This window comes from Fukomys damarensis, unplaced genomic scaffold (assembly GCF_012274545.1).
Source record: "Fukomys damarensis isolate Sample0158 unplaced genomic scaffold, DMR_v1.0_HiC HiC_scaffold_27, whole genome shotgun sequence".
Classification (NCBI taxonomy): domain Eukaryota; kingdom Metazoa; phylum Chordata; class Mammalia; order Rodentia; family Bathyergidae; genus Fukomys; species Fukomys damarensis.
In genome coordinates this window covers 26,680,467-26,694,307 of record NW_022900939.1, presented here as the reverse complement: position 1 = coordinate 26,694,307, position 13,841 = coordinate 26,680,467, and the positions used below count along the sequence as shown (strand labels likewise).

The following is a 13,841-nucleotide window of genomic DNA, read 5'->3' as shown; positions in this document are numbered from 1 at the left end:
CCCCCCTCCTCCTCCAATTCCCCTATTCCAGTTTTCAATTTTGTTGATATTATTAATCTTAGATTATGTTATGGCCTATAATGTTTACATAAATTGAGGTTATTAGGTTTCTGTACATGACAAATCTTTATTCTATTTATTTCCTCTTTCCCTCCTCCTCATCCCTCACATCTATTTCCTTAGACTACTTCCCCACTGCAAGAGATCCATTTCATAGTACCCTTTTACTAATCCTTTTTTTAATTGTCTGGTTTTTTTTTGTATTTTGTCTCACTGAACTGAGAGATACCATATGGAGGCAGGCAGTGGAACCACTGAGCCAAATCCCCAGCCCTTAGAGAGACACCATATGGTATTTAAACTTGTGTGTCTGGTTTATTTCAGTCAACATTTTATTTCCCAGGTGTATCTGTTTTCCTACAAATGTCTCAAATCTGTCATTCTTTAAAGTCAAATACTATTCAGCTGATAGATACCACATTTCCTTTATCCAATCATCTGTTGATGGATATATAGGCTGCTTCCAAGATAAAACTATTATGAGTTGTGCTGCTATAAACATTGGTGTGCATATATCTCTGTATTATGAAGTCTTAAGTTCTTTGGGGAAGATACCTAGGAAAGGCACCACTGGGTCATATGGAATTTCTAATATCAGTTCTTTGAGAAATCTCCATACTGATTTTCATAATGGTTGTACTAATTTACATCCTTACTAACAGTGTAGGAGGGTTCCTTTTTCACCATAGCCTCACCAGCAATTGTGATTGATTCCTTAATAATTGCCATTGTTTCTGGGGTAAGATGGAACCTTAGCATTGTTTTAATTTGCATAATGGCCAGAGATATTAAGCATTTTTTTCAGATACTTGCTGACCATTTGTATTTTTCCCTCTATGAAGTATCTATTCATCTATCTTGCCCACTTCCTTGACTGGGTCTTTAATTTTAGGTGGTTTAATTTTTTTTTGTATGTTCTAGATATTAGTCCTCTGTATCAGGAGTAGCTGGCAAAGATTTTTTCCCATTCTGTAAGTTGTCTTTTAACTCTATTGATAGGCTCTTTTGTTGCACAGAAGGATTTTAGTCTGATATAATCTCATTTGTTAATTCTTGCTGTTAATTCTTATTCTATTAAAGTTTTGCTTAGAAAATTCCTTCTTACACTTATGTCTTCAAGTGTTTTACCTATTTTATCTTCTAGTAGGATGTTTCTATTTTATTGTTTAGATATTTGATTTTTATTTTATTTTAATTTCAGATAGGTAAGAAATAAGGGCCAGCCTTGTGCACACAGATAACCAATTTCCCAGCACCATTTGTTGAATAGGCCATCCTTCCTCCAACATATGTTTTTGGCCTCTTTGTCAAAGATCAAATAGCTAAATGTGCCAAGGAAAGCTTTTGTACCCTCAATTCTGCTCTACTGATCCACATATCTGGTTTTGTTCCAGTCCCATGCAATTTTGGTGGTGGTGGGGTGTTGAGACAGGGTCTCACTATGTAGACTATGAACTTGCTATGTAGGTCAGGCTGGTCTCAAACTCACAGCGATCCTCCTGCCTCAGCCTCCTGAGTGCTGGGATTACAGGCATGTGCTACCATGCCTGGCTTAACTCCCATGCCATTTTTATTACTATTGCTTTGTAGTATAGCTTAAAGTCAGGTATTGCTATGCCATCTGCTTTGCTTTTGTTGCCCAAAATTGTGTTTGCTATTCTGGGTCTCTTCTGGTTCCATGTGAATTTTAAAATTGTTTTTTCAAGATCTACAAAGTATGCCATTTGACATTACTAATTCTGCCTATCCAGGAGCAGGGGACATCTTTCTTTTTTTCTCTCTCTCTCATTGAGTTTTTTGGTAAATTTTAGGTATACAGTACAGTTACATTCATTATTGGCATCTTGTACCTTTGCATGACAGGTCTTGGTTCTCATTTTTTCCCCTTGTCCCTGTCCTCCCTTCACTCCCTCCTCCCCTGGGACATCTTTCTTTGTCTAGGTTTGGTTTTTCTTCTCCATCAACCACACAGTAACAGAGGACACCCATTGCTATTAAGATAGCAAAAACAATACTTCATTCAGAAACCTGTCAGAAAGAGGGCTGTGTAAAGCAGTGACTCTAATCTGTCTCTGAGTAAATGGAACACACCCAGGCTTCTGGAAGGAAAGGGGTGGCCTTAGGGGGCCCCGCCCCTGGAGGCCAGAGGTGGCACCCAAGGCCAAAGCTGAAGCAGCTTCTGCTGTGAGGCAGTAGTCATGGGGGAGGCTCTGGGTCACATCTTCGTTCTTGTAGGGCTGCTAGTGTGCCTGGCCTTGCTGGTGAAGTGCATTAGATTCTCCAAATGTATTCTTCTGAGCTTCTGGAGAACTGTACCCTCATCTTTGTTGCCATCCATGGGACAGTGGGCAGGTAAGGAGGGCTGTCCAACTTTGTTTTATTAATTTGGTTGTTCTTGCCTATTCTTAGGGCTCACAAGATATATTACGTCTTTTCTCTTTGACAGCAAATATGTAATTCTTTTGGGAGTTCAATTTTAAATTTAATTTAATTTAATTCATTTATGGGAATAAAGAGAATGAGTGCAATTAGGATTGTGTGAAAAACAAGATGAGACCCTCAGAAGAGTAACTAAGGAAAAAGGCTCCTCAACTCTTGTCCATATCTTTTCAAGTTTTCTACCTGTGTGTACTTTTCAGAGATTTCTAGTGATATAAATAATAAATAAGGCAGAATTTTTTGTATCCACATGTCCAGATTTCTAAACCCTAGGGTATTTCCATTTTTATAAAAGGTGTTTCAAAAATTTGAAACTCAAATAAGGTTAATTTACTTTATTTTTTAAAAAAATGTCCAAGCCCCTTTAGGGAGGATGTTGCAAAATCAAGGCAAGGAAGATCTCTATGGAGCCATGTTTTTGAGATGATTAAATACAGAATCTGGGTTTGGTCTGCTGTAATTAAATACTGCCTATTATTGGGATTTATTTAAGGGAATCATTGTGAAGAATTTCACCCCTATGCCTGGCATTAAGGTCAGAATTTAATGTCTCCTTGAGGGAAAAGCTAAGTTCTTTGCAGGGGCCTATATTTAAAAGTGGGATACCAAAATCAGTCAATCAATCCAATAATTTTTAAAAGGGAACAAGAGATGGAGGGAGGGGAGGGGATGAAAAAAGAATTAAGTTGCTTTATGTATGTGTACAAACTATTATGTACTGCAAACATATACTGATGAAAAAAATTGCCTAAAATAAAGAAAAAATGTCTAGGCTAAATAGAAAATAACATTTTTGCAGGGCCATCCAATAAATCACAGAGTATTAAGTGTGAATTTCATATTAACAAGAAGTAAATTTTTTAGTACATTACAATCTGGATATGTCATGCTAAATTTTAATTGTTTAAAATTTATTTTTTGAAATTTAAGTTAGCTGGGCATCCTGTAGCCTTGTTTGTTAAACCTGGAAATGTTAGAATATTAGCCTTGGAAATTGTTTAAATGCCCAAATGAAAAATTGTTTAGAATGACAATGTATTTATAATGCATGCTTTGGGGTGTTGTATGTGGTGTGTGTGTGTGTGTGTGTGTGTGTGTGCACGCTTGTCTGTTCTTTCTTGTTCCAGTAATGTGCTGTTTCCAGTGAACTTGCTAAATGGCTTGAGCCTGAATGTTGTGGACCTCAGTGCCCTGCTACATGTATTTGAAGGTCATTTGCTGAGTGGACTTGAAATCTGCACAGCCCCTGTGCACTATCCTAGGACTCAGCTCTCTGAGAACACTCATTCCAAAGATGAGGCCAGAAACAGGCCATTTGTGGAGTCAGAAGTGAAAAACATAATCTTAACCTGTTTTTATGAGTCAAAACTGAATAGAGCCATCATTTGCAAGACTACAATGTCTTTGGATACAGACAGACATTAGAGATCATATATCTTAATTGGGGGACAAGAAGAAAACCTAATAATCAGAGACTGAATTTTTAAACTCCCTGAGCTCCATATTTAATTTCTTAATTATTTCATTTGGTATATTTTATAGACTTGGGGCCCCCAAAATTGGACAGCCTGGATTCAAATATTTTTGTCATTATTTTTAGCAGTGAGGTCTTAGTGAAGTTTAATGAACTTTTTCTCCCCAAGCTTCTTTGTGTATCAACTAAAGATAATGCTGGTACCTACATCATAAACTTGTTTGGAGCTCTAACTGGAATGATGCATCTAATCCACTTGAAATAGCCCCATGGCATAAACATTAGTTAGCACATACCACTTAAACATTTATTAGGTATTAGTCATAATTATGAGTGTCATAATCTAAATTGTATTCTATTGGTTGACCTTGAAGATTCACTATGTTACCAGATGGTTTGTCTTAGTGGCTTGTTTCCAGGTTCTTGGTGTTCTGAACAAATTGGACAAGACACACAGAGAAGGTAGCAAAGTGTACGTTTATTGTAGGCATAAAAGAGATATTGCTACAGGGTGAGAGTGCGCTGTTGGGAAAACTCACAGTAGCCTCAAGGATAAGGTAAAGGGGTCTTTTGCATCCAAAATTCTTGGATTGGCTTCCCCATCATTCGAATAAGGCCTTAGGATAGTTGTCCTATCACAAGCTCACCCCTGCCCCGGCACTAGATTTAAACTGCCTTAGTAGAAGACTTAGTCAGCTTTCCACCAGGTGTAAATGAAAGATTGAAAATAGCTCTTTTGGATTGGTTCCATGTACAGTGCACAGCAGCTATAGAGTCATTTTGTGTCCTGTGTTCTATTCATGTCCTCTGAGTTTTTCTGACCTTTCACATTCTTCCCAGTTACTTGTCCAGTTTGTCCCAGCCCTAAGCTCCTACCTCACCCATAGTGGAGGAAAAGATAAGACTCAAGAGAAATGCAGCAATGTAGTCTCTTTACCAATGAGACTATGTAGTGTGCATGCATCCATTCAAAAAGGTCCTTTAGAAACAGATAAAATCAAGAATAATTATTTGAATGGAGGAGACTTCTGCTGGTGCACTGCTTGAGGCTGTATATCTCAGCCTTTGCCTATTAAGTAAGGTAACAAGTTTTTTGTTGTTGTTCATATTTAATTTCTAGGGCAAAAGTCAGCTGCAGGTGTGTGTGTACTGAATTGCAGTGAATTTTGAAGTGGTAATGTGTGTAAGAATGAGATTTATCCCAGAACTTCATCACTAAATGTGCATACAGTGTTGGAGAGAAGAGCTCTTCAAGAGCTATTGGAGTGTTGTATACCAAAATAGAGTTCCATTGAGTACAGATTTTCCAGGACCCTGCAATCCCTTTGTGAGTTTTGGTGTCCTTTTTGCTGGGTCCTCTGTCTACCATAGGGTATCCCATGGGGTGGGGTTGGAAGGAAGGCAGAATTTAACCTTTAAAAAGAACCTTAAAATATTCTTAGGATGAACACTGGGCCTGTAGGGAGAGTGATAACAGGACATAATGCTTGTCCTTGATGAATTAAGGCTTATGTTGTCTAAATCCTGAGTAGTGGGGATAAAGTGTTACTTGGTTGACATTCTTTGTTACATTTTGGAGTGTTTTCTATAGCCTCACCAGTCCCTCCAAACAAAAGTAGAAACAAACAAACAAACAAATAATTACTTGTTCATTTTGGATATTTGATGATAGAAATGGAAACTTTGGAAATGAGTGGAGTAATCCTGCTTTGCAATATTGAGTGTCCTAAACTTGCAAGAAAATGTATAGCGAGTGAGAAAGAGAATTTAAATTCAGTTATTTAAAACTATTCTAGGGCCAGGGATGTAGCTCAGTGGTTCCACCACCTGCCTCACAAGCGCAAGGACCCAAGTTTGATCCTTGGTACCAAAAACAAAACAAAACAAAACAAAAAACTATTCTTACCTTTGCAGTTATCACTGGAGCAGGTGATGGGATTGGAAAAGCATATTCATTTGAGGTAAGTTATCATCCTTTTTTGCTTTTTGAGCTGGCGTCTATGCTACCTGGGATGGGCTTGGACTTCTCATCTCAGATGATCTTCTTGCCTCAGCCTCCTGCATAGCTGGACTACAGGTATGTGCCATCACACCAGCTCCGAAGTTGTCCTCTTGGCAAGTTTCCCCCTTGTATCCTACACGTAGTCATGCAACATTCACTCCAAACACTAAGTCTCTGAACATAAAAATGATAGGCTATATTCAAGAAAGAAGATGTCTTCTATTTTAAAAAGGCTAAGAAATCATAATCATCTCTTGAACCTCTTTAAAAAATACAGTGATATTCAAAGGTAGCAATATCTCCACCTTGGATTTATTTTAGGAATTCATGAGGAAATTGTTATTTTCTAGTGCAGTTGGATCATAGTGCTTTCTTCCATAATGTCTGGATTCCTTCCTTCTTTCCTGAAGGACAGTATCCCCGAATATAGGATTGACAATTGACACTCTTATCTTTGAGCCCTCACTGAAATCTGATGCCAATTGCTCTTCACTCACAGATAAAGTGTTGTTCCTGCTTTTATGATTTTTTTTCTTTGTCTTTGGGTTTTTTTTTTTATTTTTTATTTTTTTTAGGTAGGGTCTCACTACACAGTTCAAAGTTTAGACTGGCCTCCATTTGTAGCCCAGGCTAGCTTCAAATTAATAGCAATGCTCCTGTCTCAGCCTTCTGAGTGATAGGATTACATTTGTGCCATCATGACTGGGTCTTCTTTGTCTTTAGTTGTCAGAAGTTTGGTTCTGATGCTCTTGGCATAGATTTCTTTGGCTTTATTCTGATCACTGAGCCTATTGAATCTGCAAGTTTGTTACCATGGAATAGGCAGGCATAGTCTAAGCTCTTCTGTATGATGAGCAATGAATTACAAGTGTACACTAGGTAGCAATGAAAGAAACCAGCACCTGCCAAGGATCACTCCACACAATGACAGAGCTCCTATGAGAGGTCTTTATTAAAGAGCCATGGTGGCATGGTGGCCCTCTCCACAAAAGGGAACAAAGGAGAAGGGGGAAGGAGTGGGAAAGGGGCTTGGTTATATAGTGGGTGACTAGTGCAAGGTGGGCCATTCTTGGACATTCATTCAATATACAGACAAGACTTGCTTGGGTGCCAGTTTTTATTTATGACAGGTGATGTGTGATGTAGGAAATGGAAACTTTAAGGTGAAGAAGGAATTTACTTATCAGAATGGCGGCAGCCATTCCAAGGCACTTATCTTACATTTCTCCCTTTTTTGTTTGTTATGAGAGGTGAATTATTTCTCTTCTGTAGCTACTTCCTGCTGAAAAGGGGCAGGTGTGGGGTGATGAGAGGCTGAAGGAGGGATCTCTAGTTTATCACATCTTGCCCTTGTGGGCATGACATAGCTGTTAGAGGGCTGCTTGTCTAGGAGCTTCAAGGAGGGCAATGATGGCAAGATCATGGAGTGGTGGGGGCTGATCTAGGCATGTATAGTAGCTTGAGGGGCAGCACAACCTTAGGGAGGGAGACCTGAAATGGTGAAGAAAGAATTGAGTAAGATGTATTTTGAAAGTTTTACATATAACAGATGGAAAGGGCTTTTTTGGGCAGTAATTAAAAATAATAGCATTTGCAAGGAGTTAAATATATTATTATATAATATATTAATTTTTATTAATTAGGTAGCATGTGTAACTGGGAAGGTGACTGGATGGCAGAACAGATGGACCAAAAATCTAGTGTGGAAATTAGGTGGGAACCAGGCATTACTTATATTTCCCAGGTGCCAATTGGGGACCACAAACTCTTTTTTGAGGGAACTGTAGTATCCTGGGAGTAGAGCTAAATTGCCTTGCCTCTGACGTGATGAATCTAAAGAGGAGCTCATATACTCAGCACAGAAAGGACAATCTTCGGGTGAGTATGACAAGTGGCAGATCAGGTCTTTTTGAGTAGGTGACAGGTATTATTATGAGATGCATAAAAAGAATTGTGTGTCCAACATTTGGGGCTAGGAGAGTTTTGGGCCATTGGGAGATTTTAATCAAATGGCTCAACTCATGGCTGTGGGGGTGGGAATGTAGGCCAGCAGATAAGGAGAAGGGTATAGAAGGCAATTTTTTGAACTAAAATCTTGGAGGGTTTTCTGGTAGAAATGTTTTGTTAACCAATCTAAGATCCCATCTAATGATCTTTCTTGAGGATAGAACCAATGGAGGTCTTGTAGTTGAGTTATGAAGTGAAGAAATTGCAGCTGGATCTGGATCCACATCATGGGGCTTTATCCAGGAGGCGGGCTGGCAAAGTGGTCACTTCCTGTAAGATAAGCTGATAGACTATCTGATTAGACATTTTTTGGATTTGATTTAGGAGGAATTGGAGTAAGCAGGGGGTGACCATGGCCAGAATGAGGATGTAAAAGAGAGTAAAAAACAGAGATTATTTACAGTGTCTAGTGACATCTGAGATATAAGAATAGCCTATTGTGTCCTGTAGCCCTGGAGTTTTATCTCTGCCTTAAATGAAATGTAGAAAAATGTGTAACCTTGAGATAGAGACCCATTTACTTAGTAAGGGAAACCAAAAAAACTTGTACTATTTTAGAAACAAATTAACTCCCAGTTGGCTGGTAGATACAGAAGGAAGCCAAAACCCATTGAAAGGCAAATTAAATTTTTTTTTTTACAAATAAGCAAACTTAAATATCAAAGTTAGAACTCACATGTCTATTTTACAATAATTAAAACAGCAAAACAGACAGGGGCCTGCTATGGCCAGAAGAAACATGCAAGTCAGCAGGCCCAATAAGGGAAGTAGCTATGGCATAATCTGTTGGAGCCAGGAGTGGTCTTGGATCATTCCTAATGTAACCCATTGTTTTTTAAGATTTTTGATGTATTGTTGTAACAAAATAACACTCTTTACCTAGAGCCTGGCATATTTCCCCTTGGGCTGCTTGTTACAATGTCGAGGGCACATCCATTTTGGAGCAGGACAGTTGCTAGGGAATTATTCTGGTCCTGGACTGTGTCTAGGGATTGGCTTATTTTGTCCATGCCTTTTAAAATTTTTAATGATAATGCCTGATAGAAATGTGTAGAGGTAGAGATACATGTTATACCCATCGCCATGCCACTGAGGACCCCCGCTTTTATCAAGAAGGGGACCAGGGAGTTTTGCCTCATTGGCCCGGCTTGGACTCAGAGCCACCTCTATGGCCTGGCCCAAACTACAGGGCTCCTCTGGAGCCGCGCCGTTTCCAGCGGATGCCTCTGATTGGCTCAGACACAGAGCCAGGAGGGTAGCCACGTGGGCCCTGCTGAGCGCCCCCCCCATGCAATTAGATCCCCTGATTGAGCCAGTCCTTGGACACACTCTGCACAGGCATGGAGGGCTATAAAGTGTGGTGATTGATCCTATTATGTTCCTGATTGTATTGATAGGGATAAAGGATAGGGATTGATTTGATAAGTTGTTTTCTCAATTATGAAAATGAGAATGTCTATAAGTCATTAGAGAATCAAAGACTGGGACACAACCATATCAGGAAGATTTAATGACCCAGATATTGAATTAAGGGCAACCCAACAGCAAAAATAAAGATGAGAAAACACTTAAGCAAGCCATAAAAACAGACTTCCAGTACACCAATGGCAAACAGTAGGGCAAAGGAGGAAGAAAAACCAGATAGTGAACCTCCAGGACACTCAGAACTCACAGCATAGGAAGTAAAAAAAACTGATCATTCAAGCTCTAGAAAAATTCAAAACAGAAATTATTTCCCAGGTAACCATAGACATGGTGAGCAAAATGAAAGACATGATTTGAGACTCCAGAACAGAAAATGATAAAAAAATAGATGAGCTTGGGAACATAATAGAAGCCATGAAGGCCCAGCATAAGAAAGAAATGGAAAAAATGAACACCCAACATTGGAAAGAAATGGAATCCATTAAACAGATTCAAATAGATATCCAGGAGATTAAAAACTCTATTGAAAGCATATGCAACAGAATAAAAGATTCCAAGAATAGAATCTCAGATATAGAAGATAGGATAGCAGACAGTGACCATGAACAGAGAGGTCTCTTAAAAACAGTAAGGGAGCATGAGAAATTGATCCAACAACTCCTAGATGATTCAAAGAAGAATAACATAAGACTGATAGGAATCCATGAAGTACCAGAAGAAAATGCAAATGACTTTAAAAAGTTGTTCAAAAAATTAATGACAGAAAACTTCCCAAACACAGGGGAAGAATTAGACATACAGATAAGCGAGGCATATAGGATACTAACTAGCCACGATCAAAAAAATTCTACACCTACACATATAATAATAAAGATCCCAGAAACCCACCAGAACAAAATACTCCAAGCAGTAAGAGAAAAGAAACAAATCACATGCAAAGGAAAGCCCATCAGCATCAGAGCAGACTTGTCAATACAAACCCTCAGGTCAAGGAGAGCCTGGAGTGAGGTATTTCAAATCCTAAAAGAAAACAACCTACAACCAAGACTGATGTATCCTGCAAAACTCTCTTTCAAAATGGATGGAGAAATAACATACTTCCCAAACAAAAAACACTTGAGAAACTTCATGAATACTAAACCAGCACTACAAAGAATTTTAAACAATATCCTAGAAAAAGACAATGAAGGTCACAATACCAGGAGGCCCAACAGAGCAAATCAAATAGCCAGGGCAAGAAACTAAAAGGAGAGGACAAAAAACAAAAAGAGTCAACAAAAGGACAATAACATGACAATAATAAGCAAGCACATATATCAGTTATAACTATCAATGTGAATGGCCTCAATTCACCAATCAAGAGAAATAAATTGGCAGAATGGATTAAGAAGCAAAATCCAACAATATGTTGTATACAAGAAACACACCTAGTGCAAAAAAGAAGCCCATAAACTGAAAGTAAAAGGATGGAAAACAATTCTGCATGTGAGAGGAGCCCAGAAAAAAGCAGGGGTAGCAATCTTATTCACAGACAAAGCAAACTTCAAACCAAAACTGATTAAGAGAGACAAAGCAGGCCGCTGCATCCTTGTAAAGGGAACAATCCAAGAGGAAGAAATAACAATCATAAACATATATGCACGAAATATAAATGCCCCCAACTATATAAAACAAATATTAAGTAACAAGAAAAACCAAATAACTACTAATACAATTGCAGTGGGGGATCTAAACACACCACTATCACAAACAGATAGATCATCTAGGCAAAAAAATCAACAATGAAATACTAGAACTGAACAAGCTTTTGAACACATGGACTTATTACACGTCTATAGAGTGTTCCACTTGGGGTAGCAATCTTATTCACAGACAAAGCAAACTTCAAACCAAAACTGATTAAGAGAGACAAAGCAGGCCGCTGCATCCTTGTAAAGGGAACAATCCAAGAGGAAGAAATAACAATCATAAACATATATGAACCAAATATAAATGCCCCCAACTATATAAAACAAATATTAAGCAACATGAAAAAACCAAATAAACACTAATACAATTGTAGTGGGGGATCTAAACACTCCACTATCACAAATAGACAGATCATCTAGGCAAAAAATCAACAATGAAATACTAGAACTGAACAAGCTTTTGAACACATGGACTTATTACACATCTATAGAGTGTTCCACCCCACAAAATCAGAATATACATTCTTTTCAGCTGCACATGGTCTATCTCCAAGATAGATCACATACTAGCTCACAGAACAGGTTTGAATAAATGCAAAAGAATTGAAGTTATTCCCTGTATATTATCAGATCACAGTGCAATAAAGCTGGAGATCAATAGAATAAGAAACCCTAGGAACTTCACAAACACATGGAAATTGAACAACACTCTCCTGAACAATCAAAGGATCACAGAGGAAATCAAAGAAGAAATCAGACAGTTTTTATAAATAAATGAAAACACCAGTACAACATACAGGAATCTATGGGACACAATGAAAGCAGTTCTAAGTGGAAAATTCATAGCACTGAATGCCCACATTAGGAAAACAGAGCAAGCTCAAATAAATAACCTAACAATGACTCTTACACTCCTAGAAAAACAGGAGCAAGAAAAACCCAAAGCTTGAACAAGAGAGGAAATTATAAAGATTAGAGCAGAAATCAATGCAATGGAAACTAAGAAAATGATACAAAGAATAAATGAATCAAAGAGTTGGTTTTTTGAAAGAATAAATAAAATTGATACACCCTTAGCAAACCTTATCAAAAAAGGAAAGAAAAGGCTCAGATCCATGCAATCAGGAATGAAAAAGGTAAAGCCACAACAGATCCAAAAGAAATCCAGAGGATCATTAATACATACTATGAGAACCTGAACTCTAATAAAATGGAAAACACAGAAGAAATGGACAGATTTCTAGATATTTATGAATTATCAAAGTTGAACAAAGAAGATAAAAACATTTTAAACACCCCAATCACAATCAGTGAAATTAAAAATGTAATTAAAAGCTTACCAACAAAGAAAAGCCCACTGATGGATTCAGTGCTGAATTTCACAAGACATTTAGAGAAGATCTACTGCCATGACTCTTCAGACTTTTCAATGAAATTGAAAGGGAAGCAATGCTTCCAAATTCATTCCTGGAAGCAAATATCACTTTGATTCCCAAACCTGGGAAAGATGTAACTAAAAAAGAGAACTACAGGCCAATCTCTGTAATGAATACAGATGAAAAAATCCTCAATGCAGAAGCATTGCAAAAAACTCTGCATGATAAAAACTCTGCAAAAAATTGGAATAGATGGTCTATGTCTCAACTTAATAAAGGCTATCTATGAAAAACCAACAGCCAACATCATATTAAATGGCCAGAAACTGAAAACCTTCACGTCAAAATCAGGAACAAGATGAGGATGCCCAGTAGGTCATTTGTCATTTGAGAGATGCAAATGAAAACAACACTGAGATTTCACCTCACCCCACAAAGAATGGCTGGTATCAAGAAATCACAAAGCAACAAATGTTGGCGTGGTTGTGGGGAGAAAGGAACACTTCTCTATTGTTGGTGGGAGTGCAGACTGGTGCAACCACTATGGAAGTCAATATGGAGATACCTTAAAGAACTAGGATTATCATTTGAGAGATGCAAATGAAAACAACACTGAGATTTCACCTCACCCCACAAAGAATGGCTGGTATCAAGAAATCACAAAGCAACAAATGTTGGCGTGGTTGTGGGGAGAAAGGAACACTTCTCTATTGTTGGTGGGAGTGCAGACTGGTGCAACCACTATGGAAGTCAATATGGAGATACCTTAAAGAACTAGGATTAGAGGTTCCATTTCACCCAGCCATCCCTTTGTTAGGTATCTTTCCAAAAGAAGTGAAAGAATGATATCATGTGGATACAAGGTCAACACCCAAAAATCAATAGCCTTCTTGTACACAAAGAACAGACTCACTGAGAAAGCAGTTAGGGAAACAATTCCTTTCACAATAGCACCCCAAAAAATGAAGCATCTGTGAATTAATCTAACAAAAGAAGCAAAAGACCTCTACACTGAAAACTACAGCACTCTGAAAAAAGAGATTGAGGAGGATATAAGAAAATGGAAAGATGTCCCCTGCTCCTGGGTAGGAAGAATCAACATGGTGAAAATGGTCATATTAATACTACTCAGCCATAAAAAATGAGAAAGTAGATTCATTCATAGTTAAATGGGTACATTTTGAATAAGTCTCACTTTTCAATGCAATACCAATTGAAATCCCAACACTATACTTCACAGAACTAGGAAGAAGAATCCAAACATTCATTTGGAACCATAAGAGACCGAGAGTAGCAGTAAACTAAAATAATACTCAAGATCCTAATGGGGCAATTAGCAATGTGAAATAGGAAGAAAAGGACTAAAGATG

The 13,841-nt window shown here is 38.0% G+C and overlaps 1 protein-coding gene across 1 annotated transcript in view; it reads left to right on the top strand.

Moving 5' to 3' along the window:
• The first annotated feature begins 2,258 nt into the window (after positions 1-2,258).
• Hsd17b3 (hydroxysteroid 17-beta dehydrogenase 3) overlaps positions 2,259-13,841 on the top strand; it is a 77,095-nt gene continuing 65,512 nt past the window's right edge. The window contains exons 1-2 of the mRNA XM_010636149.2: positions 2,259-2,412; positions 5,888-5,934. Coding sequence (XP_010634451.1) covers positions 2,259-2,412; positions 5,888-5,934 — 201 coding nt within the window. The remainder of the gene's footprint in view (positions 2,413-5,887; positions 5,935-13,841) is intronic.